The sequence below is a fragment of the Erinaceus europaeus genome, chromosome 9 (genome assembly GCF_950295315.1).
Source record: "Erinaceus europaeus chromosome 9, mEriEur2.1, whole genome shotgun sequence".
Classification (NCBI taxonomy): Eukaryota; Metazoa; Chordata; class Mammalia; order Eulipotyphla; family Erinaceidae; genus Erinaceus; species Erinaceus europaeus.
The window spans coordinates 65829692-65855335 of record NC_080170.1 but is presented as its reverse complement, the minus strand read 5'-3'; the positions used below and the strand labels follow the sequence as shown (position 1 = coordinate 65855335).

Sequence of the window (25644 nt, the reverse complement as noted above, 5' to 3'; positions counted from 1 at the left end):
TGTTTGATCCCCATTATTTATTTATTTATTTATTTATTTATTTCCAGAACACTGCTCAGCTCTGGCTTATATTGGTACTGAAGGTTGAACCGTGGCTTCTCAGGCACGAATCTTTTGCCTAGCTGCCCACCCTGGTCTTTTATTCCTTCAGCAATCAGGAAACCCTTAAAGGCAGAACAGACCTTAGCATCAATCCTGTTAGCAAAAGGAAGGGAAATTGAGAAGAGCAAAGACCTGACTTTCTCCTGGCCAGGAAGTCAGGAGTCCACTTGCCTTCCCCAGGGGCTGCCCCACCTACCTCAAGTGTTGTTTAGGTGAGGAAGGCAACGCTGAGTTAGCAGTTTAGGAGGGTTCCTGTGTGTATGCTTGCGGTTTGGCCGCATACCTCCGTATCTCTTCCAGAGAACTGTGGCTTGGACTTCTTTTCCGGTCACTGCGGGCAATAGTTGAAATGGTACCTTTGGACAAGGGGTAGGGGTGCAGAGGAGGTGAAGGGAACCAATTCCCTCTTGATTGAGCCCCACCCTCTCAGGTGCTGGCCTGGGAGCCCCAGCCAGGACTGGAACAGAGTCTGGCTGGACACCCCGGTGTCACCCACAGCAGGAGGCTCAGTTACTGCGAAGGCCACCAAAGCAGCCAAGCTGTGTTGGAGCACCAGGTAGGTGGGTGAGGGTGTCTCTCTCAGCCACAGGCTCAGATCCTTCAGCTCCGGAGGACAGAGACGAGCTGGGCAGAAGGAACTTCCTCGCAAACCCCCCTCCCCACGCCATTCAGAAACCACTCCAGGCGGCACAGGAGGAATGACCTTTAATGTCCGACGTGGTCCCCAACCCCGCCGCCGCAGCGCCACCGTCCGGTGACAGAGTACAGGGGGGCCCGGGCGCACATTCGCCCCCGCGCTCACATGCAGACAGACACACGTACCCGGCACAGACACACGCGCGTACCCACGGCTACATACAAGGACAGGGGACTCGTGTATATATGGACGCGGAGCGGGCGGCGAGACCCACCCCGCGCTCAGCATGCTCGGCCCGGCTCTCCGCGGCCCCTGGCACCCATACCCCTGCCAGAAAGCGGTGGCCCCTAGGCCCGCGCCCCTCCCCCGGCCCGCGGCCTAGTACTGCCCGGGCGCCAGGGGCATGTTGGCCTTGAAGCCCGGCTGCCCATTGGCCACGTCGGGTTCGCAGTCCCCGCGGCCGGCACCCCCTTCCGGGCCGGGGCTGGGGGGCTCGGGCAGCAGCTGGAAGGTGAAGAGCGGGCCCGGGGCCAGGCGGCGGCCCGGGGGCTCGGGCGCGGGGAGGCCGAGCAGCGCGCCGGGCGCCCTCCAGCGGGGGAAGGCGCACAGCTCGACGGGCGGCGGCGCGCCGCGACCCGGGTAGCCGGGGCTGGGCGAGGCGGAGGGCAGGGTCCGCTGGCTGCCGCTCAGGCAGCTGCGGGTGTCGTCCAGAGAGTCCCGGCGCGTGTGCGAGCGCTCCAGGGAGCCCCCGCGCGTCCAGGGCCGGTAGGTGTAGGCGCAGCCGCCCAGGCGGCGGCGGCGGCGGCGGCGCGCCCGGCACTGGCAGCCTAGGATGCGCATGAAGGCGCGCTTGAACTCCTTGCTGGAGCACGGGTAAATGATAGGGTTGAGGCAGCTGTTGAAGTAGCCCAGCCAGAACACCACCTTGAACACGGCGTCGGGGGGCTTCAGGGTGGAGAACAGGGAGCCTGCAGGGGGCAGAAAGACACAGGGCCGGTGGTGAGTGCTGAGCTCACTCAGAAATGCTTCCCCATGCTTCCTCTGCACCCGCTTTTCTACCCACCCCAGCCCACCCCACCACCGCCATCATCATCTCTGCTCTCTCTGGGACATGGTGGCCCCGAGGATGGAACCTGGGGGCGCTTGAGTGCGAGTCCCATGCAGTGCTGTGCCCATCTTCCCATCTCTCCATGGACGGACGCTGCACCTGTAACTCCTCTTTCCCAGGAGCCTTTCCTGCTTTAATTCTAACTAAACAGTCTGGATGCGCCTCTACCTGTAGGCTTCTTATCACAAATATGACTCTTTTGGGTCAGAGAGACGGTGCTAAGTGCTTTGCTTGTGTAATTTTAGCCATCGAGAAAATGCCAGGAAGTAGTGGTTGTCTTATTTCCATGGCAAGTATGAGATGTAATCAAGATTCACGTGTGAAAGGGAAAACTTTATTTTACTTTTAGGGAGAGGCAGAGAGAGAAAGTGAGCGGAAGACATCACAGCACTGAAGCTTTCTTCAATGCAGTGGGGGCTGGCTTCGAACTCAGGTTGCACACATGGCAAAGCAGCACACTATGCAAGTGAGCTATTTTGTTGGCCTGAAAAGGAAAACTTTCAAGGTAAAAAGACGATGCAAAGGATGATTATTATTGCTGTTGTTATTATTATTATTGACCCAGAGAAGGAAAATGACATTACTTATTTGTTTGAGATAAGTTAGGAGGCAGGGGTAGGAGAGACTTACAAAGTCTGTGATGGCTGAGAGATTGACATTAGGCGTAATAATGGGAAGAAGGCAGCACTGATTTTTTTTTTTTTGTCATCACTGAGGCCTGTTTCAGGATGCTTCCCCCCCACCCCTCACATAGGTAGGTAGGTAGACAGACCACAGATACAGAATTTTCTCCAATACCATGGGGGCCAGGCCTGAACTTGGGTTGTACCCATGACAAAGTAGTGCACTATCCATGTGAGCTAAGAGCAGTTCCTAAAGGCAGCACTGCTAACAGAAACACAGGCAAAACCCTAAACCACACCAAACAGGCAGTTTGGGAAACTGGAGGACTGTTGAGAGCACCTGACAACACCAAGCAGTAAGGAGCTAGGGAGGTAGAGCACATGCCTTGATTATTCCCAGCCTTGCATATATAGCACAAAACATGTTGCTAATCTGGCATATTTCTCTCTTTCTCACATATATATCAAACAAACAAATATTTGTTCTATTTTTATTTATTTATTATTGCATAGAGAAGAGAGAAATTGAGAAGGGGAGAGAGAGACAGAGAGACTCCACTCATGAAGCTTTTCTCCTGCAGGTGGAGACCAGGGGCTTGAACCTGGGTCCTGGCGCACTGTAATGTGAGTGCTTAACCATGTGCGCCACCACCTGGCCCCTCAAACAAATATTTGAAAAAATATTAAATAATTGGTACTAGGTGGTCATGCATATTAACCCAGGTTCCGGTCCCTGGTCCCCAAGGGGGGAATCATGAGTGGTGAAGCAGTGCTGCAGGAGGTGTCTCTTTCTCTCTCTCTCCTCTCAATTTCTCTCTGTCCTATTAAATAAAAAGACAGGAAAAAAAGTGTATGAGACCCCAAGTTTGATTCCTGGTAGTACCCATGCTGGAGTGGTGTGTTTGTTGCTCTCTTAAACACACACACACACACACACACACACACACACACACACACACACACACACACGTTAAGTAGATTAAAACAAGAACCAATATGTTTGTTAGGCTGGTAAATAAAAGGGTGAGGGTTGACAGCATAATGGTTATGCAAAGAGACTCATTCCTGAGGCTCCAAGGTTCCAGGTTCAAGAGCTGAGCCACTGCTTTGGTCGCTTTCACTCTGTATCTTTCCTTTAAAAAAAAAAAAAAATATATATATATATATATATTTTTTTTTTAAAAAAGTTTTATTAAAAAAAAAGTCAGGATGTTGGGTAATTCCTGATATGGGATGAAGGGATGGTGTCTGTAGGACTGGTAGGGTACAGGCTGCTTAGAGAAATGCTTTGGAGAATACATTGACATGCCTTGGTCCAAGTTAAGTATATACCCAGAATAGTCACTCTGCTCCCATCTGAGCCTGTGAAGCTTCCCCATGTAGATGGGGACTGGGGGCTTGAACCTGGGCCCTTCCTCATGGTAATATGTGTACTCAATTGGGTGAGTCCCTTCAGAAAGATTTTATTATTATTATTATTATTTTTACCAGAGCACTGCTCAGGTCTGGCTCTTTGCTGTACTGGGGATTGAATCTGTGAATTCAGAGCCTAAAGCATGAAAGTTGTTTTGCATAACCATTATGCTATCTCCTTTGCCCTCAGAAAGATCTTAAATACACCACACTTTGAACAAAAAAAAAATGTTAATCAGCACAATGTTAATCAGCACACCAGACAACCAAACACATGTCACAATGGACAGCAAACATTGAATGGGGGTGGGGTGGGGTGCTGGGGGTGGAGGCAGACTGAAAGGGGGAAATGAACAAAGGGAAGTAAAAATCAATAACACTGGAAGACAGAGACCTGGCATAGACCAAGGAAATGAGGTGCTGTGAATTAGAAAGAAAGAGAACTCACCCCTATGAATTTGAGGGCCAGCAGTATTTTTAAGACAATAATACATTAAAAATAATTTGCATTTGAAATGCAGGGCACTAAAGGCTTGGAGAGGTTAAGTGACTTGCTTCGGGTCACAGGGCATGCTTGTAATGTCATGAGGATTTAAACTAAATTGTTTACATACAGAATGTATTTGCTCAATAACGCAATTATTGCCCTTTGTAGAAAATGAGAAAATATGCAAAAGAAAAACAAAAAAGAAAAACATTTAAAAAGTGCAAGGCCCTGCAGTACAGAGAAGTCACATTTGGGTACACAGTTCCCAATGCTCTTTCCTCACCTCCCATGGTATAGGCATACTTCAATATTTTCACAATGGAATTACACTTTATAGAACTTTTTGTGACTCCAGATCATGCCTCTAGCCTTGTCGTTCTGCAGACACTGTGGTCTCTGTGACATAGAGACTTCGGGATTTTTGTTTTAGCTCCTGTTAGCCTGTGATCTTCCCAAGGACCTGGTCTCTGAGAATATCTTTGAATCCATTAAAACTGGTTTTCTCTCTCTCCCTCCCTCCCTCCCTTCTTTCTTCCTTTCTTCCTTTCTTTCTTTCTTTCTTTCTTTCTTTCTTTCTTTCTTTCTTTCTTTCTTTCTCTTTTTTGCCTCTAGTTGCTGGGGTTTAGTACTGGCACTACAAATCCACCACTCCCAGCAGCCTTCTTTTAGATAGGACAGAGAGAAATTGAAAGAGGATAGGGAGGTAGAGAAGAGGAGAGAAAGGGCAGGGATAGATAGCATAATGGTTATGCAAACAGACTCTCATGCCTGAGGCTTTGAAGTCCCAGATTCAATCCCCCATAGCACCATAAACCAGAGTTTAGCAATGCTCTGATTAAACAATAAGGAGAAGAGAGACACATGCAGTCCTGCTTCACTGCTCATGAACCGAACCCCTGGAGCTGCTGCTAGAGCCTAGGTCCTTTTGCTTGGTGATTTGTGTGCTTAACTGGGTGCTCCACTGCCCGCCCCCTTTTTTCTTTTTCTTTATCAGAGCACTACTCAAGTCTGGCTTATAGTAGTGTGTTGGTATGCTTCTAAAACCCCTTCTGTTTCATTGGTTTAATCCCCCCTGCTTAACACTGTATTCTGTTTACATAACCACTGTTAACTAAGCACCACCATGCCTGCAGGGCATTGGTTTAATCCCCATTGGTTCATGATGTCTTTTTGCTCCGCCCCCTCTCCTAATACACCCTGATTTTCACCAATCTCTTTTCGTTCCACCCTCTCTATGTCACATCCTGTTTCCACCCTACTTGGTGAGTATATATAAGGACAGGATTGTGATTAGAGATAGCTTAGTATAGGTTAGATTGTGCTGTGTTCCACATGAATAAAGAGATATTGCGTACAGCTCAGCCATGAGTCCCTGGTTGTCTGTCTCCCACTGGCGAAGCTAGCCTGGCAGTAGTGTAGGGGAATTGAACCTGGGATTTAAGAGCATTAGGCATGAAAGTCTTTTGGAGAACCATTATACTATTTACCCCACCCATAAAAAGATTTTTTATTTTTTAGTGATAGAGACAGGGAGAGGGAAAGAAAAACGAGAGGAAGAGGGATAAAGAGAGACCACATCACCAAAACTTCATTCAGTGCTATGAGGGCCAGGCTCAAACCTGGGTTGCTCACATGACAAAGCAGCACACTATATAAGAGAGTAATTCAACAGCTCAAGTCCCTTAAAAAATGGAACTGTGGGAGTAGGGCGGTAGTGCAGTGGGTTAAGCGCAGGTGGCGCAAAGTGCAAGGACCAGCGTAAGGATCCAGGTTCAAGTCCCTGGCTCTGAACCTGCAGGGGAGTCTCTTCACAAGCGGTGAAGCAGGTCTGTGGGTGTCTATCTTTCTCTCCCCCTCTCTGTCTTTGCATGCTCTCTCAATTTCTCTCTGTCCTATCCAACAACAATGACAGCAATAACAACAACAATAACTACAACAATAAAAAGAACACGGCAACAAAAGGGAATAAATAAATAAATATAAAAAAGAAAAAAAGGAATTGTGCAGTTTATTATAAGTTTATTTTTTTACATAGACAAATTTAAAAAAAATTGCCATGGAACTTTGGTGGGCGATCTGTTCTGAAACTATATTCCTGTTATCATAAAATCTTGTAAACCTTTATTAAATAACTAATAATTTTTTTTTACTTTTTAAAAAATTTCTTTATTGGGGGATTAATGTTTTACAGTCAACAGTAAAATACAATAGTTTGTACATGCATAACACTTTACAGTTTTCCACATAACAATGCAGCCCCACTAGGTCCTCTGCCATCATGTTTTCAGACACTAATGAAATTTTTAAAAAGGAAAAAAAAAAACACTATAGCATTAAGTAAGTTTTAAGTATACTTAGTTAAATGTCAATGTTCTAGATGTTAAACTCATCACTAAAATCCAATTAATTTTACTCTTTTACATAAGAGGAGAGCAATACTGATAAACACTAGAGTTTCACTGAAGTCTGGGATTGAAACTAGGCCCTCAGGCTTGCAAAAACCCTGCACTATAATGCTGACCTATCTCCTCAGCTTTAAGTGTCATTCTTCACCAACTACTGATCCTAAACTTCTCTCCCCTTTCCTGTTTCATAAACACTGTGATTTATTTTATTTTATTTTATTTTATTTTATTTTATTTTATTTTATTTTATTTTTTTAAACCAGAGCACTGCTCAGTTCTAGCTTGTGGTGGTTGGGGGATTGAACCTAGGACTATAGACCCTCAGGCATGAGAGTCTCTTTGCATAACCATTATGCTGCCTCAGCTACCTGACAATCTATTTGTTGAGCAAATACAATTTCTAGAATACTCTCTGAGTGGAGGGAGACTTAACAGTTGTGTAGATCAACCTCCTTATATTTGCAGGTGCAGCCACTGAGACCAGAGAGAGGTTGAAGGTCCTGTAGGTGGCAGGCAGTTTTAAGAGCCTTAAAACTCTTTGGGGATTTGGGAGCTATCTCAGGGGGAGAGCAAAGTTACTTTCAAGCTTGAGGCTCTAGGTTCAATCCCCATGCCAGAGCTGAGTGGTGCACTGGTCTACCCCCTTGCCTGCCCCGCACATCATAAAGATGAATGGACAAATAAATAATTAAAAAGCCCAGGATGAGGGTAGATAGCATAATGGTTATGCAAATAAGCTGTCATGCCTGAGGCTCTGAAGTTCCAAGTTCAATTCCCTGTACTATTATAAACCAGAGCTGACCAGTACTCTGGTTAAAAAAATAAAAAAAAATAAAAACCCTTCTTATCTTCAGGGCTGGGGAAATGTTTGAGGATATGTCTTGATGTGTGAGTCCCTAGGCTGAATCCTATTACTGCACAGAAGTAAGAAAGACAAAAACAAATAGGATATCACAAATGTGAGAGAGTGCTCTGGTCTCTCTGTCTTTCACAGTTAAAAAAAGAAAGAAAGAAAGAAAGAAAGAAAGAAAGAAAGAAAGAAAGAAAGAAAGAGAATTCCTCTCTTGGATTTGGGATTATGTTTTTTGTTTGTTTGTTTGTTTATTTACCAGAGCACTGATCAGCTCTGGTTTATGTCTCTTAGCATAACCATTATGCTATCTAGCAACTGCCCCCCCCCCTACCAATTTGAGATTATGTTTGAATTCCCCCTGGTAGCACTTCACTTTCTTGATTATTTAAGGTTGGACTTACTGTCATAGGCACTCATGCTTCTCTGTTCAGCAGCCCAGGCCTGGTGAATGGATTTAGGTGTAGGCCTAACTAGTGATGGGTTAAGTTTGGAAAGAGGATAGCCATACTCTGTTGTAAATACTAACTAACCATACACTGACTTCTCCCTTTGGAAGAAGGATGGAAATGACTACAATCCACCAGATTTGCTGTAGGTGAAGTAGATGAGGGTGCAGCCTGGTGGCCTGACTTGTAACAATATGTGCATCATCCCAGGCTGACTCATTTGGATTAAGACACTGACTAGAGTTCCCAGCTGAAATCAAAGGGCACATGAACATGTAGCATTTGTGACCTGTGGCTTGTCTCTGTCCACAGGGATGGCCATGTTTCTGTCACTCACTCAGTCTGATGGGCCTCATGGGGAGGGAATCAGGAGAGCATTCTTGTTGAAAGCAAGGTTGTAACCGTGCTTGCCATCCTTGGGAGATGACAGTGAAATAGGCAATACATAGTTTAATGGGGAAGTCACCTGAGGGGCCAGCTTATTTAAAGGGTACACAAATAGTAAAGCTGGAAGCAAATTTTTGCTAGAACCATGGTTGAGATAGTGTACATATGATTTGTGGATCCGTTACAGCACCAGCCTATCTAATTGTCACAATCATGAGTTGATTAAGGATTAGGACACCAGTGTATGATAGTGCTAACTACTGACACATTCATTCATTCATTCACTCACTCATTCATTCACTCATTTTACCAATCTTGATTTCTGCTAAGTATTTGCCAAACTGTGGGGACATAGAAACAAACTGGGGTACAGCACCCCTGGATTCTGCACAGATAGACACAGTGACAGGTCACGACAATAGGCACACATGCTGTTATGTTGGGGAGGCATAAATGTCACTGCCCTCCTGTGCTCAAGTGGCATTCTCCTCCCTCCCCAGCTTTTTCTTTATCTCCATCAAGGCTGGAAGCACCTTGTCAAGGATAAAGATGGTGCTTAGTCTTTGTTTTCTTACATGGAGATGTGACCCTGACAATTGTTCAGCCAATGTTAAGACAGTGATGCTGCCTTTCCCTGTGGCAGTTATTTATGATCACTCTGTGAGTTTGAGTTCCCTGAGTTGCGTGTTGCTCCATGAGAAAGAATATTCTTTGACCTTAGCTCGTTTAGGCCCAGAGGCTTGAGTATGGGGCTGGGGTCACACAGACCTGATTTGGACCCCCCCCCCATTCTTTTTTTTACTGTATTTCTGTGTTAGATATTTGAATTTATCTAAGTTATTTGACTCTCAGGCTCAATTTTCTTGTCTGTTTGCACCCCATTTTCTTTTGTTCTCCTGTTAATGTCAACATGTCTCCTCACCTACCTGAGTAAGCCCTCAGCAGTTTCTGATAGGAAGTTCCCCCCTCCACCCTCCCCCCATTAAAAATTATTAATTTATGAAAGAGAGAGAGGAGAGAGAACCAGAACATCATTCTAGCATAGGTGATGCTGGGGCTCGAACTTGGGACCTCATGGTTGAGAATGCAACAGTCCAACCGCACACCTACTGGGCCAAAGAAATTTCTTCCCTATTAGGACCAGATTATTGGGATAGACTCCTGCCTCTCAGGGTCAAGCAGTAGCACAACAGAGCTCTGTTGTGCAACAGAGCTCACACATTACCATGTGTAAGGATTTGGGTTCAAGCCCCTGGTTTTCATCTGCATAGGGAAGGATCACAAACAGTGAAGTTGTACTGTAGGTGTCTCTCTTTCTCTCTTCCTGTTTATCTTCCCCTTCCCTCTCAATTTCTCTTTATCACATCAAATAAAAAAAGAAAGGAAGGAAGGAAGGAAGGAAGGAAGAAAGAAAGAAAGAAAGAAAGAAAGAAAGGGAAAGACCACTGGGAGCAGTGTATTCATCATACAGGTACCAAGTCCCAGTGATAACCCTTGTGGCAGGAAAAAAAAAATCTTGTCCTTCTCACCTGCAGCCATAAGACTTTCCTCAAGTTTTCCAGTTTCATACTATTTAAAGCCTTATTTTACTCATCAGTTAAATGGGAGCTTTACAGTACTGCTGCATCTTTGGGTTACTGTGAAACCAAATAAGATAAAATTTGTAAAGTCTTTATAAGAACTCTGGATACCACTGCCCTCCACTCCAATCAATTCTGCATGAAATTCAGTTAACAGAATAACTATTCTTATTCTTGCAAATCATAGATTGGGTTGGAAATCCAACTATAGGAAACCTACATTTGGTAACTATATAGATAACTTATTTTGGGTAAGTTGCATTCCCTTTCTGGGCCTCCATCCCTCTCTTTTAGTTGGATGATTTGATCTGGGTCTTCTCTAGCCTTAAAATTCATATTCTGATACACAAGTCTCTGTAGCAAGGCATGGCTACGGAGTAGCAACAGCTGCATTTCGCTCTCCCCAGTCAACTAAGAAAAGCAATAAAATCATCTGAAAACTCAACAAAATATGATCAGGATTTCTTTGGAAAGTCTCCAAGCCAGAGCTGAGTATAGATATATGTGGCTCAAGGACATAAAAAGAGTGAGGGAGAGATTCCCAGGACTAAACGGTCACATTCAGGGTCAGCTGGCACCAAACTGGGAGAGTGACAGCTGAGACACACCACTTTGGGGTCCAAGTCAAACAACTGTTAAAAAGAAGAAAAAAAAAATAAAGAAAATCACCTAGGCCTGAGCGCAGACATGTGTGGCTTGTAGATGGAAAGAAGGTGAAGGAGTGATTACCAGGACAGCTGGCACCATATTGGGAGATTGGTGGAATCCAGAGATCTGATTTACATGTACTTGCCAAAAAAAAAAAAAAAAATCCAAACAACACGGAAGCAAGCAAATTGTCTGTTAATACTCGTGAGAACTGGGAGCCAGGCTGTAGCATAACGGGTTAAGCTCATGTGGCGTGAAGCACAAGGACCGGCTAAGGGTCCCAGTTCGAGCCCCTGGGTCCCCGCCTGCAGGGCAGGCGCTTCACAATTGGTGAAGCAGGTCTGCAGGTGTCTGTCTTTCTCTCCCCCTCCTCTCTCTATTTCTTTCTGTCCTATTCAACAATGACAACATTAATAACAACAACAAAAATAATAACTAAAACGACAATAAAAAACAAGGGCCACAAAAGGGAAAATAAATAAATAAATATAAAATATTTAATTAAAAAAAAGACTTGTGAGAACTATGATGGTTATCTTTGGGAAGTGGAAGGGTAGGGATACGGAGCTTTGGTGATGGGTATAGAACTATACATTGTAATCTTATAATCTTGTAACAAACTATTAATAACAAATAAAAATTATTTAAAAAGAAGTCTCTAGACTTTGCTTTCCTATTCATTTCTACCTTATGAAATTTAAATACTATAAACCTATTGTAAACCTGTTTGTTTGTTGTGATGCTCTTATATGTAAATTATTATAAAATCTAAGATTATCTTCTTTGTCTCCAGGGTTATCACTGGGACTCGATGCCTGCACTACGAATCCACTGCTCCTGGAGACCATTTTTTCCCCTTTTGTTGCCCTTGTTGTTTGTCATTGTTGTAGTTATTATTATTATTGTTACTGTTGTTAGATAGGACAGAGAGAAATCGAGACAGGAGAAGACGGGGAGAGAAAGAGAGACACCTGCAGATCTGCTTCACTGCTTGTGAAACGACCCCCCCTGCAGGTGGGGAGCCAGGGGCTCGAACTGGGATCCATATGCCGGTCCATTAGCTTCGAGCCATGTGTGTTTAACCTGCTGCACTATTGCCCACCACCTCCTCTGCCCTCTTTTAAGAATTAATGTGTGTGTGGGGGTCAGGTGGTAGTGCAGCGGGTTAAACACCATCGTACATGGTGCCAGGTGCAAGGACTGTCTTAAAGATTCTGGGCTCCCCACCTGCAGGGTGGTTGCTTCATAAGCGGTGAAGCAGGTCTGTAGGTGTCTATCTTTCTCTCCCCTTCTCTGTTTTCCCCTCCTCTCTCAATTTCTCTCTGTCCTATCCAACAATGACTACAGTAACAATCAAACAACAACGATAACAAGGGCAACAAAAGGGAAAAAAATAGCCTGCAGGAGCAGTGGATTCGTGGTGCAGGCACCGAGCCCCAGCAATAACCCTGGACGCAAATATATATTAATGTTCACCCCTATTCTGTGTGATACCACCCATGTTGAGAATGAATAAGAAGTATTTATAACATGATATAGGCAGCATCTTGATCTGAATGGGCATACACATTCATTCCTATATGTATTATTTAGTTATTTATTTAGCCACCTGAGTTTTTGTGTCTGCATGATTCCACCATTTTCAGTGGACAGTTTTATTTTTGAGAGTGAGATACAGAGAGGGAGAGAGGGGCAGAGAAAGAAAGAGAGATAATACAGTACTGCTTTATCATTCATGAAGGTTCTCTTTTGCATGGCGTTGCCATGTGTTGGCTAAGTACTTGAAAGCAGTTCTTCATGAATGGTGAAGTATATACTCCATGGGATGAGTTATCTTCTGGTCCCTAACACTAAACTTTTGCTTTTGTCATCTTTCTATTTCAGGTTGGTAATTGTAACACATCTCAAAACAAAACCTCTATTCATAGAGGATTTGTGAATGTTGATAAAGCCCAAACATCTATCATTTGAAAAAAACCTTATTGATGGAGAAAATAAAGATTTCCAAGACAAAAACAAAAAATATCATAGTCTCGGGGCCAGATGGTGGCTCACCTGGTTGAGCGCATAGCTTAGTATGAGCAAGGACTCAGGTTCACAGCCCCGTTCCCCACCTGCAAGGGGAAGAAGCTTCATGAGCAGTGCTGCAGGTGTCTCTCTTTCTCTCTTTCTGTCTCCACCTTTCCTGTCAATTTCTGTCTCTGTCCAAAATAAGCAAGTCAAATCAAATGTTAAAATTCACAGTTGCTGTGGAAGCAGAGCGGGAAGGCCTGGCCATCCACCGCAGGGATGTTTCTGCTTCCCTACGCCCACCACTGAGGCGCAATGTGGAGTCACTGCAGCAGCCTCAGATACCAGCTCTGCTTGGGCATCTTCTCAGTCAGCCCTCTCACCATTCCCCTCCCCCAACAGCACATGATGACTGCTGGGATTAGGGAACCTACTTGTGTTGCCACCAGTTGGAGGGAGCCAAGAAATTGTAATTAGGAAAAGGTGTTGTGCCTCTTTGGCACAAAAGAGGAGCTCTTACAATGATCCCTTTCTGTCAGACCTTTGGGAACCAGTGAGGCTGCTTGTAGAAAGTCTACGTTCCTGAAAGGCTGAGCTCTGCCGGAAGTCAGGACTGGCAAGGAAATTTGAGCTGCACCTCCCAAGCCTGGTTGCTCCTCTTGGGCTCCTGGGATGACCAGGTGTCCCTGGTTTGAGTCTTAAAACCATGACTTTCCAGGACTGGGAAACCTCTGTGAGTGATAGGGTTAGTGACTTGCTCAGGGTCAGAGTGACTATCAGCACCTTCTTGGATTTGCCACTTCTTGGATTTGAGATTTATTTATTTTTTTAAAATTTTATTTATCTCCTTTTTGTTGCCATTGTTTTTATTGTTGTTTTATATTTATTTATTTATTTATTTATTTATTTTACCAGAGCACTGCTCAGCTCTGGCTTATAGTGGTGCTGGGGACTGAACTTGGGACCTTAGGTGCCTCAGGCATGAAAGGCTTTTTGCATAACTATTATGCTATCTCCACAGCTGGAAATTTCCTTTTTCTTTAGGAGATGGAGAGGGAGAGGGTGAGGGGGAGGGAGAGGAGGGGGAGGGGGAGGGGGAGAGGGAGAGGGAGAGGGAAGAGAAGGACCCAGACCATGACTCTGATACATGTGATTGATGCTGGGGACTGAACTCAGGACCTAGCATTTGAAAGTTCAGTGCTTTATCCACTGCACCACCTCCTGGGCTATGGCGCTCACAGACGTTTTGAGATGCAGACTGTGGTACTTAGAGATTAGGGATCTGCTAAATTAGGGTAGGCTGATCTGGGTTCAAGACCTGGGTTGGTTTTCCTGCTACCTGTGTTCAGTGAGGCTGCTTCCTGCAAGATGGAGAAGGTGATCTTTTCTGTAAGGAAGGGATGAGGGCAGGGGGTGAAGGCCTGACTCATCAAAGTGCTCAGTAAATGTTGCTATTCCCACTGCTTTGACTACTAGCCCTCCTATGGGCTCCAGGTGCTTCAGGAACCAGCTGACATTGCATGTGACAGGTCTCCATGTTAGAGGGACTCTATGGCTGCCAAGATGGGTTGACAGGGTCAACAACCTTGGAAGGTGATCTCCCCCTTCTCAAGACCAGGGCTTCTAGGGCCTGGGAGATGGTTTAGTGGATAAAACATTAGATTCTTAACTATGAGGTCCAGAGTTCAATCCCCAGCATCGAAACTCCAAAGTTATTCTTTGGTTCTCCCCCCTCATAAATAAATAAATCAATCTTAAAAAATGAAAATCCCATTACATCCTATGTATCAATTACTCCTAATTGGTTATTTAGTGCTGTAAGCCAACCTGTTTCACATCTCAGCTACATTTTTCAAAAGAAGTTTTTTAAAAATTAATTTTATTTATTTTTAATTTTTATTGACAACCAGAGTCATTTGGTATGAATGAAGTGTCAAGGTAGAGAAAAGGAAGATAAAGACAAAAGATGCTGAGTACCTCTTGGCCTGAGCTTGTTTTTTCACTAATAGAAAGGGAAGTGGTCTGGGAGGTGGTGCAGTGGATAAGGCTTTGGACTCTCAAGCATGAGGTCCTGAGTTCAATCCCTGGCAGCACATGTACCAGAGTGATGTCTGGTTCTTTATCTCTCCTATCATTTCTCATGAATAAATACACAAAATCTTAAAAAAAAAAGAAAGAAAGAGAAATGAGCAGGGAGAAGGGTGCTGAAGACTTGCTGGTCCTAGATGGAGAAGAATTTATGTCGGGAAAATAAAAGACTTATTGTTTTTTATGAGAGAGAACAAAGCACCACCCAGCTCTGGCATCTGCAGGGCCAGGGAGCAAGCCTAGGACTTCATGCATGCCAGTTCTATGCTCTACTGCTGAGCTGCCTTCTCAGTCCTAGAGGAATTCCTCTTTGGTGAATCTAAAGGCTGGGAGGAGACATGAACAGGGGGCGTTCTCACTAGATAGCCCAGCCCCTAGCACATAGCAGGATGTATGTAACAGTTCACTCACTGACTGATGGATGGGTTGACTCTCTAGCTCAGAGTGCCTAGTGTCATCACTAGATGTGACTGTCACCTGACTCCATACCTCCAAGACCCAGCCACTCAATGCTGAACACAGGGTTCCATCCTTCTTCCCTCCCTCCTTCCCTCCCATCCTTCCTTCCTTCCTTCCTTCCTTCCTTCCTTCCTTCCTTCCTTCCTTCCTTCCTTCCCTCCTTCCTTTTTTCCTTCCTCCCTCCTACCCTTCCTTTCTCTTTTTCTTGCTCTCTTTCTTTCCTTTCTTTCCATTCCTCCTTCCCACCCTCCCTTTTTCCTTCCCTCTCTCTCTTTTTTTCATATTACCACCAAAGGTTATTGCTGTGGCTCAGTGTCTACATGACAAATACACTGTTCCTGGTGGCCTTTCTTTTTCTTTTTTTCTCTCTCTTTTTTGGATAGAAACAGAAACAGAGAGAAATTGAGAAGTCAGGGGGGATAGAGAGGAAGAGAAAGAGAGACACTTGTAGTCCTGCTTCACTGCCTTGCAGATGGGGATCAGGGACTTGAAGCTGGATCCTTGCACATGGTTAATGTATGCACTCAACCAGGTATACTACCATCTTTCCCTACTTGGCCTCCCTCCTCCAACACCAGGGAGTCCTTTCTAAGACTGTTCCTAGGTGGTTGTACAGCTGTGCAAGTGTCATAGAGGATCATCACACAAACTGAGATGCTACAGCCAACTACTACAGCTATAAAGGAGTCACTGTCATGAGGAACAACTCACAGGTGATCTGGCTCTAGGCACCCCCAATGTCACGATAGAGTGAACCACGCAGGTTTTTTCCACATAAGAGTTATATATAAAAATTTACACTAGGGGCTAGGTGGTGGTGCACCCAGTAGAGTGCATGTTAGCCAGTAGCACACATGTTATGCTGAAGGACTTGGGTTCAAGCCCCTGGCCATCCCCCTGCAGGGGAGAAGCCTCCTGAGTGATGGAACAATGCTGCAGGTTTCTTTCTCCTTCTCTCTCTCTCTCTCTCTCCCCCATTCTCTGTCTCTCACCCACTATAAAAGATAAGTAAAATATTTTTAAAAGTATCCACTACACCTCAATCTATTAATTGTGCAATAATAGCATCAGGGCTAGAGAAACCATGTAATGCCTTAATTAAAAATGCTCTATTATGAAAATAGCAAGCATTTAAGAGCACTAGAAAGAATTTTATAGTGAGTCAAGTATTAAAAAGTATTTATTGCTAAGACTTCTCATGCCTCATTTTTCTGGGACAAAGGTAACCAGAATGGGGCAGAAAGGATGGCATCACTACAATCTTCATCTGGCAAACAATGCTACATCTTGGAAGCACAGTACAAGAAGGCCTGCCTATGTACTTGGTCCTTCCTCTACCCAATGTCCTTAAGCTGTGCAGGGCTGTTGATGCTCAGTGTGCAGAACCACTGGGGATGGGAAGTGGGGGATGTGGGGATGATGGGTCTCCCCTCTGATGTCTGAGAGGCTTTGGAAGCAGATCAAGTGAGACAGCTTTTTAAGAAGGGCTTGCAGGAGTTGAAAGCTGGGTGCCTGGGTGGGGGTGCAGAAGGCAGGGCTTCAAGAGGAAGGGAGAAGGGTGAGCATACACAGGGAGCACCCTCATCACTGGGGCCTTGCCTGGGGATGGTGGTGACAGGAGTGATGTAAAGGGATTTTGTCATGTAAGGATCAAAACTAAGTTAAGCAGGTTCCACACCACACAGGCAGAAGTTCTGAGCATCACATTCAAAGACCCACTCAACAAATCTGACCAGGAAAACAAGGGATGCAGCTCTGGGTCCCTCCTTCAAACCAGAGAGGGTTTGGGGGGAGTGGCCACTCGCTGCTGAATCCTGGTCACCCCTTGACTCAGCATCAGGCCTCCAGAGGCTGACCATGCCCTACAGGCTCCAAGAAGCACCAAACAGGGGGCTGTTCTGCCAGCTAGAAGTCCCTATTGCTGTGTGTGTGTGTGTGTGTGTGTGTGTGTGTGTGTGTGTGAGAGAGAGAGAGAGAGAGAGAGAGATGAAGATTGATTGCTTTAAGTCACAGAACCACTAACAGAAGCTGTACTTTCTCCCAACACAGTTCACAGGACATAGCCATGGGGACACAGGTGTGGAGGGACAACAAGCTTGTGAGGGACTGGAAGGAGATCTGTGGAATGAAATGTCAACAGTGTTTCTCCTTGGGTGGTAGAACTAAGGGTAAATTTCCCCTCTCTGTGCTTTTTGGTGTTTTCCAAAATTGCCTCCATAAACATGAATTACTTTTATTATTGGGGAACACCCTGCCCCATGAATACTATTTAAAAGGAAACCCTCCCAACACACTGAGCTTTTTGGATCCCTGTATCTGTAAACCACCTCTCTTAGTTTCTAACTAATCAATTCATTAATTTCTGGTAGCCTTGTGTTGGAATATTGTGCAGATGTGGTTGAACATTGGCAGGGCCCACAAACCACCATATTTCTATGCAAGTATTATTATTTACATACCAATCTTCTGCTTTGTCTTAGAAATGACTAAAAGTCTCCCTACCACGTTATCCCCTCAGGGTATTGTTAATTAATTCTACTAGTTAAAACCATTGCAACAGTTGCTAAGGATGCTTTAACCTTCCCAGCATGCCTTTTGCCTCTCTCCACCCCCTTTCTTAGCCATCTCCATTCCCGACTTGCCACTTCCAGTTTTACCCTAGAAAACCACTTATGTTTCTGGTTTCTCTCTCTTCCTTGCTCTCTTCTCTTTTCTCTCCCGCGTCCCGACCTGGAGAAGGGCTGGCGTGCAGAGTGGAAGGCGACCATTGCAGTCCACATGGCTTAACCCGTTGTGTTCATACCCGACTCTGGGGCATTCCCATGTGAATGAAGAATTGTATTACCATGCCGCCATGAGTTCCTGGTCTCCCACCTGTGAAGCTAGCCCAGCAGCATTGGGGCTAACACGTGCATGATTTCACTGTTCTGGGTCACCCCCCCCCCCTTTTTTTGTCTTTGTTTCACCAGAGCACTTTTCAGCTCTGGCATATGGTGGTAGGGGGATTGAATCTGGGACCTCAGAGCCTCAGGCATGACAGCTTTTTTGTGCATAACCACTATGCTATCTCCTGTCCTTTTTTTATTCAGCTGGAAAGACAGAGACATCACAGCATCAAAGGTTCATCTGTTGCCAATTACACGTCCCATGTGGTTCTGGGGCTTGAATCTATCATACTCATGGCAAGTCATCCACCCTACCTGGTAGCTATCTCTTTGGCCTGTTTTCACTTCATTGCCCTGCCTCCCTAGCAGTTTTTTGACAAAGTGGGGGTGATCTCTACAGATCTCTACAGACTGCCCACCTCCTACACAGTTAAGAGAGAGAGCTTTGCAAAGAGACTTTTCTCTTTAAAGATAGAAACAGAAAGAGAGAGAAAGAGACACCACAGCACCCAAGCTTCCTTCAAAGCTCAGTGGGGACCAGGTTGTGTACATGGCAAAACAACATGAAATCCAAGGGAAATATTTCACTAGCCCAAGATTTTTCTTTTTACTGAGCTGCTGGACACCCATTGTGAATGCATGAGACCACCCTTTATCAATCTGCTTCACACCAATTTCCTCATTCTTTTCTCACAAAGGGAGGGAGAGGAAAGAGACACCACAGCACTACTCCACCATCTATGGAGGGACCCTTATTCCATTTCACAGTATTCTCATATGGTGCCTGAACTTGAACCCAGGGCCTTGAATCTGCCCTACTGGGTCAGCTATTTCCTGGTCCCTGAAATGAGATCATTCATTAAACCCAGTAGCCTTTTCTGTCAGTTCCTGATGTGCTTGTGCACCCCTACCATGTTCCCCCTTACTGGGGGGCGGTAAGAAATGGGTAACTTTTACATTCCATGTGAAGTCTACATCTGTAGGCTTCCATTAAGAATGAATTGAAGGCAGGACCTGCTCATGGACTTGGGAGATTGAGGCAGCAGCACCTGAGGCATCTGGACCAGGTTTCCCCAGGGCTGGTGGGTAGCAATATCTCTCTGGGTACTGGTGTGCTGGGACTCTCTGGTTCTAAAGTCAGTTTGACTCATTTTACAGTCAGCACCAGGCCAATGACCTCATGGGGAGCCAGTGGGTGGTGAAGCTCTACTGACCAGCTTGTAAGCAGAGTGGAACTCCCATCCAACCAGGTGTGGTGCATATTGTACCAGGAGTGTTTGCTTACTTTCCCCATCCAGCCAAGTCTTCCCAGCTGAAACAGTTCAGCCCAATAAAAACTCAGGATATTTAGAAGTCATCACTAATTCTTTCATCACTGGCTCCCATAATGGAGGTTTCCTTTGGGTCTGGAAATTCCCTTCGAGGTTTTTCCCATGTTCCTTTGCCAATTAGCTATGGAATGATTGTCCAATGATCACAATATCCTTGGGGCCAACAGACCCATTTGAGTTTTAAAGCAAATGTTGAAAAACAATGGTGATCCCCAGATCCATGCCGGAGGGTAAGTCAAAAACAGCTATCAGAAACTGTTTACAAACTTTCACTCAAACCACCCTTCTATTGGCCCTGCTATTTTTGTACCATACTTCATTTCACTATCTTAACTTATTGGATAGGGCAGAGAGAAATTGAGATGGGGAGAGGAAGATAGAGACAGAGAGGCAAAGAGACACCAGCAGCCCTGTTTCACCCCTTGTGAAGCTTTCTCCCTGCAGGTGGGGACCAGGGACTCAAACCAGGTTCTTGTGCACTATAACATGTACACTCAACCAGGTACTCCACCACCAGGCCCCTTGTACTTCACTTTACAGATGAGGAAACTGAGGTTTAAGAGATTAACCAAATTCACAGGTCTAGTAAAAGGCAGAGTTGGGGTTAAAATCCTGCTCTGAAGTCTGGGTTTTCCTTCATTGTCTAATAATAAGAAAAAAAGGGACTTGTGGGGGGGTGCTGGGCAGTAGTGCAGCAGGTTAAGTGCACATGGTGTGAAGCACAAGGACTGGCATAAAGATCCTGGTTCAAGCTCCCAATGCCCCACCTGCAGGGGGATAGCTTCACAAAAGGTGAAGCAAGTCTGCAGGTGTCTATCTTTCCCTTTCCCTTTTTATGTTCTCCTCCCCTCTCAATTTCTCTCTGTCCTATCCAACAACAACAACAGCAATGGCAACGATAACAACAACAACTATAACTACAAGAGCAATGAAATGGAGAAAATGGCCTCCAGGAGCAGTGGATTCATACATAGTGTAGGCACCGATGCCCAATGATAACCCTAGAGGCAAAAAAAAAAAAAGGAAAAGAAACTTCGAGCCATTTCCTTAAGCAGAGGCTATGATGATGTCTTTTATTAAAGGCTGGTTTGGCCTTTACATGGTGCCAGAGATTGAATCCATAATCTCACACATATACTCTAATGCTGAGTCACCTTCCCAATCCAATTTTTTTAATTTTTATTTATTTATTTATTCATTCATTCACTGTAATTAGAAAGTTTAATTAAAATAAATAAATAAATAATTAGAAGGAGAGAGAGAACAAGAGCATCACTCTTTGGCATATGTGAAGCTGGGTCATGAACTCAGGACCTCATACTTGAAAGTCCCACACTTTACCCATTGTGCCATGTGCTGGGTTTCCTTCCCCTCCCCTCCCCTTCCCTTCCCTTCCCTTCCCTTCCCTTCCCTTCCCTTCCCTTCCCTTCCCTTCCCTTCCCTTCCCTTCCCTTCCCTTCCCTCCCCTCCCCTCCCCTTCCTCCCTTTCTCCCTTCCTTCCTTCCTCCTTCCCTTCCTCCCATCCTCCCTTCCTCCCTCCCTCCCTCCCTTCCTTCCTTCCTTCCTTCCTTCCTTCCTTCCTTCCTTCCTTCCTTCCTCCTGTGATAGAGAAGGCACACACAGACATACACGTATGCATACACACACACACACACACACACACACACACAAGAATGGGGGCTGAACTGAGTCATTACCATGGCACACCAGAAGCCAAGTAAGCTCTTCTACCTATTGTATTTTCTTTATGGGGTGGGGAGGAAGAGAGAGGTAGAAAAGAGAATACAAAACACTGCTCTACTATCCATGGAGGTTTCCCCCCCACCCCTCTTTTCCCCTTCTTCTTTTTGTCTTTCTTATTTTCAACCAGTGCTGGGGATTGAACCCAAGGCCTCACGTATGCAAAACCCATATTCTACCACTGAGCCACCTCTCTGGAGGTCTTATCTGGCTTTTAAAACACAAGTTTTATAAGCTAATAATTTTGTGTTCCTCAACCTGAGTGGTTCTTTTCCTGACAGATCTGGTTATGTTGGTAACTGAGCACCATGTACCTGATGAAATACACCCATGTGTTCTAGGAAGTACCTGACCACCAGAATAAGAAAAGTCTGCTTATCTCTCCATAGAGCTCTAGGGTAGCAGCTCCTGGAAAATTTATTTAAGAGCCCATTTCCCTTGTTTACAATTTCCTGAGGCCAGAGGCCAGCCCAACTCTTCTTGGTTTCTCTGTCATCTCACCAGAGCTTGACATTAGTGAATGTGTGAAAAATTTTCCAAACACACAGCCTCTTCTTCACATACTGTGTGTGGGACTTACAGTTAGGTGCTGAACACTTGGTTCTTAGATGATTCCTTGACTTGTACTTCACTTCCTCTCTTTATTTCAGTGTTAACCACATGCCAAAGTCCAGTTTGGTTCTCATCTCTCTGACTGCTCCAGGCCTCTTTATTTCCTATTAAAGCTGAGCCCATAGCACTGGGGTTTAACATGAACCATTACTATGAAGGACTCTGCTACTCTCATAGACCCTTAGAGATGAAGTCTGTGTTTTTTACTTTAGGACAGAGCTGGAGTTGGGGCCACCAAATACTCCCCTGACTAGTGGAGTGATCCTTTCAAACTTGCAGAAGGGACGCTACCTCCTAGTCGAGGTCCAGAGTTGGGAGAAAATGGGATGCAGTAGTTTCCACAGTATTGGAAAAAGATTCATCTTTGATGTCAAATGGATTTTATCTCTTGCTTTGACCTCCTTAGGGACATCAATTTTCCTGTAGTATATTTTCAGAAAGTGAGTATTGGTGGACTCTTGTAAAATTTTATAAAGGCTCATAAAAAGAAGACATGTCTAAATGGGAGGCAGATTTTGCTGCAGTGCAGGAAGTCTCAGTCCAAGATAATTTCAGTTTTCCCCTAATTAATCTTAAATTCAAAACAATCTCATAAAAACACCCTTAGGAGAGCCTTCTTCTTTTTTAAGTGAGGGTTAAATGATTCTAAATCAAGTGTATAAAAGACTATGGAATATGGATGAACAACCATGAAAAAAGAGTCAGGCCAATTAAAAGAGGACATTTGTGGTAGTAGTTTGGGAAAACTGGCAAATCTACTCTTACAAACACTGATAAAACCTAGCCTTATGACAAACTGATAAAACCTACCATAAAATCACAGTCATTGAAAATATATTAGTTTAGGAAGTATAAGAGAGAAAAAGGCAGATAGACCAATGAGATTATATAGTTTATAAAGACAGCCAACTTATCCATAAGAATTTTATATACCATTTCAGTATTTATTTTTTTTTTCTTTTTCCTCCTCCAGGGTTATTGCTGGGCTCGGTGCCTGCACCATGAATCCACGACTCCTGGAGGCCATCCCCCCCCCCCCTTTTGTTGCCCTTGTTGTAGCTTCGTTGTGGTTATTGTTATTGCCCTTGTTAACGCAATTCGTTGTTGGATAGGACAGAGAGAAATGGAGAGAGGAGGGGAAGACAGAGAAGGGGAGAGAAAGATAGACACCTGCAGACCTGCTTCACCGCCTGTGAAGCGACTCCCCTTCAGGTGGGGAGCCGGGGGCTCAAACCGGGATCCTTACGCCGATCCCTGCGCTTTGCACCACATGCGTTTAACCCACTGCGCCACTGCCCGACTCCCCATTTCAGTATTTTTAAGAAAAAAAAAGATTATTCCATAAGAGTTGCTGGGAAAATATGTTAGCTTATTTATCAATAGAAACAAAGTTAGAAGGGGGCTGGGTGGTAGCATGCCTGCTAGAGCAAACATATTACCATGTACAAGGACCCAGGTTCAAGCCCCTGGTCCCCATCATGGGTGGTGAACCAGTGCTGAAGTTGTCTTTCTTTCTCACCCCCTCCACTTTCAATTCCTCTCTGTCTTTAGCAATTAATTAATTAACTAAAATAAGAAAAGAAAACAAAGCTGGATGCATACTTTATTTCTTACATCAAAGTAAACCCAGATGATGCAAGGTTTTAAGTATAAGTGTTGTTAAAATATTATGTGAATTTTTTGTATTTTTAAATTTATAAATTTGAAATAGGAGTGATTTCCTAAAGCCTGACAAAAGTTATGATCTATGAAGAAGTATGCTGGTGAGTTTACCTAGACACACACAAATACACACACACACACACACACACAGTTGCAACCTTGAAAATAAGTTAGAAGGAGAACTGAGAGAAATGTTTGTAATTAACATGACAGAAAAAAGAATATAATATACAAACCTCCCTTTTGAATCAAGAAAAGAAAACTCTCCAGCATCACATGAATAAGATGACAAGAATAAATACAATGGGGGGCAATGAATTAATGAAAACTACACATTTCTCTCACAAAATAAATAATGAAAACTAACAAGCAGTAAAATTATTTCAGGTCTACTAGCTTGGAAGAGATTTAAAAACTGTTTATGATCAATTTAGTGAAGGTGTGGGAAGACAGGCATTTTTAATATGTTCTAGGTGGGACTGTAAACTTTGGGTGGGTAACAGAGTATCAACTACAATTAAAATAAGAATAGTTCAGTTGAGGGTGGTGATGCAGTGGAAAACACCTTGAACACTCCAGGATGAAGTCATTGTGTTCAATCCCTGGCACAGCATGCGTTTGAGTGATGTTCTGGTTCCTCATTCTGCCCCCTCAAGATAAATATATCTTAAAAAAATTAAATGAGCATAGATTTTGATCTATTTTTCATGCAGGAAGTTATACAGTGAAAGTATTCTCCTCCTTTTCCTCTTTCTCCTCCTTCATTTTGTTGCCAGCAGGGTTATCACTGGGGCTTGTGTTGGCACTATGGATCCACTGCTTCTGGTGGTGGCCATTTTTTTAAATTTTAAATTATCGTTATTTATTTATTGGATAGAGACAGCAAGAAATTGAGAGGAAGGGGGAGATAGAGAGGGAGAGAGAGACAGAGTGACACCTGCAGCACTGCTTCAACATTCCTGAAGCTTTCCTTCTGCAGGTGGGGACTGGGAGCTTGAACCTGGGTCCTTGCATATTGTAACATGTGCACTCAACTAGATTCGCCACCACCCAGCCCCCCTTTTATTCTTTCTATTTTATTTGATAGGGAAGAGAGAAATTGAGAGGGGATGGGGAGATAGAGGAGAAAGTCAGACACCTGCAGATCTGCTTTACTGCTTATGAAGCACCTGCCCCCGCAGGTGGGGAGTGAGGGCTTGAAGCTGGGTCCTTGTGCATGGTAATGTGTACAATCGACTGGCTGCACCACCTGGCCTCTCTAAAAGTATTAAGTACACGGAATTGTAGGAATATTCCCCCCAAAGTGGGGAATAATTTTTTTCTAACAATAGGGGGTTATAAAATAAACTTGTGTGTAAATATCTACTGTATATATATATACATCTGTTAAAATAGTATGTTAACTCTACATGGAATGATGAGGATGAGAGAATTAAATAGAAAAAAAATACAATTTTGGCAGCAAATTCCTTGTATAATCTGACTTTAATAAAAAAGCATGTGGGTATTTGCTTATATATGTAATTTGTTAACACATATAGATACATGTTTGTAGGAAAAAAATATGAGGCTGGAGGCTGGGAGGTGGTGCACCTGGTTGAGCACACATATTGCAATGAGAAAGGAGCTTGTGTTTTAGCCTCTGGTCTCCACCTGCAGGAAGAGAAGTTTCAGGAGTGGTAAAGCAATGCTGCAGGTGTCTCTCTTTGTCTTTCTCTATCTCCCCTTTTATTTTGATTTTTTTCTGCCTGTATCCAACAAACAAACAAACAAACAAATCTTATAACATTAAAAATATCTAGGGCCAGTGAAATAGCTCCCATGGATAGTGTCTTCTTTTGTCATATGTGTTCTTTTGCCAAGTTTGAGCCTGGCCTTCTCCATATTGAAGGAAACTTTGGTTCTGTGGTTGCTTTCACTCTCTTTTGCCTTTCTTCCTCTCTATCTCTAAAACAAACAAACAAATAAAAAAATACCTTTGGATGAGTATACATCAAACTTTTCATAGTGCTTATTTCTTGCAGATAGATTTATGGGAAGACTTTCACTTGCACTAAAGATTACTTTTGCAATGAATAAACATTGTCTTTGTGATAAGGAAAGCTAAAGAGAGGATGAGAAGGTGTCAGGAAAAAGAGCCAGTATAGGTCTAGTACATGTTCAGGCCA

At 44.2% G+C, this 25644-nt stretch overlaps 1 protein-coding gene across 10 annotated transcripts in view; it reads right to left on the bottom strand.

Annotated features, from left to right (window-relative positions):
- Positions 1-790: 790 nt before the first annotated feature.
- The window catches only part of ADRA1B (adrenoceptor alpha 1B), a 140882-nt gene continuing 116028 nt past the window's right edge, over positions 791-25644 (bottom strand). For all 10 annotated transcript variants that reach the window (XM_060198074.1, XM_060198073.1, XM_060198082.1 and 7 more), the window contains one exon: positions 791-1707. In XM_060198074.1, the coding sequence (XP_060054057.1) occupies positions 1118-1707 (590 nt within the window). In that variant the 3' untranslated portion in view covers positions 791-1117. The remainder of the gene's footprint in view (positions 1708-25644) is intronic.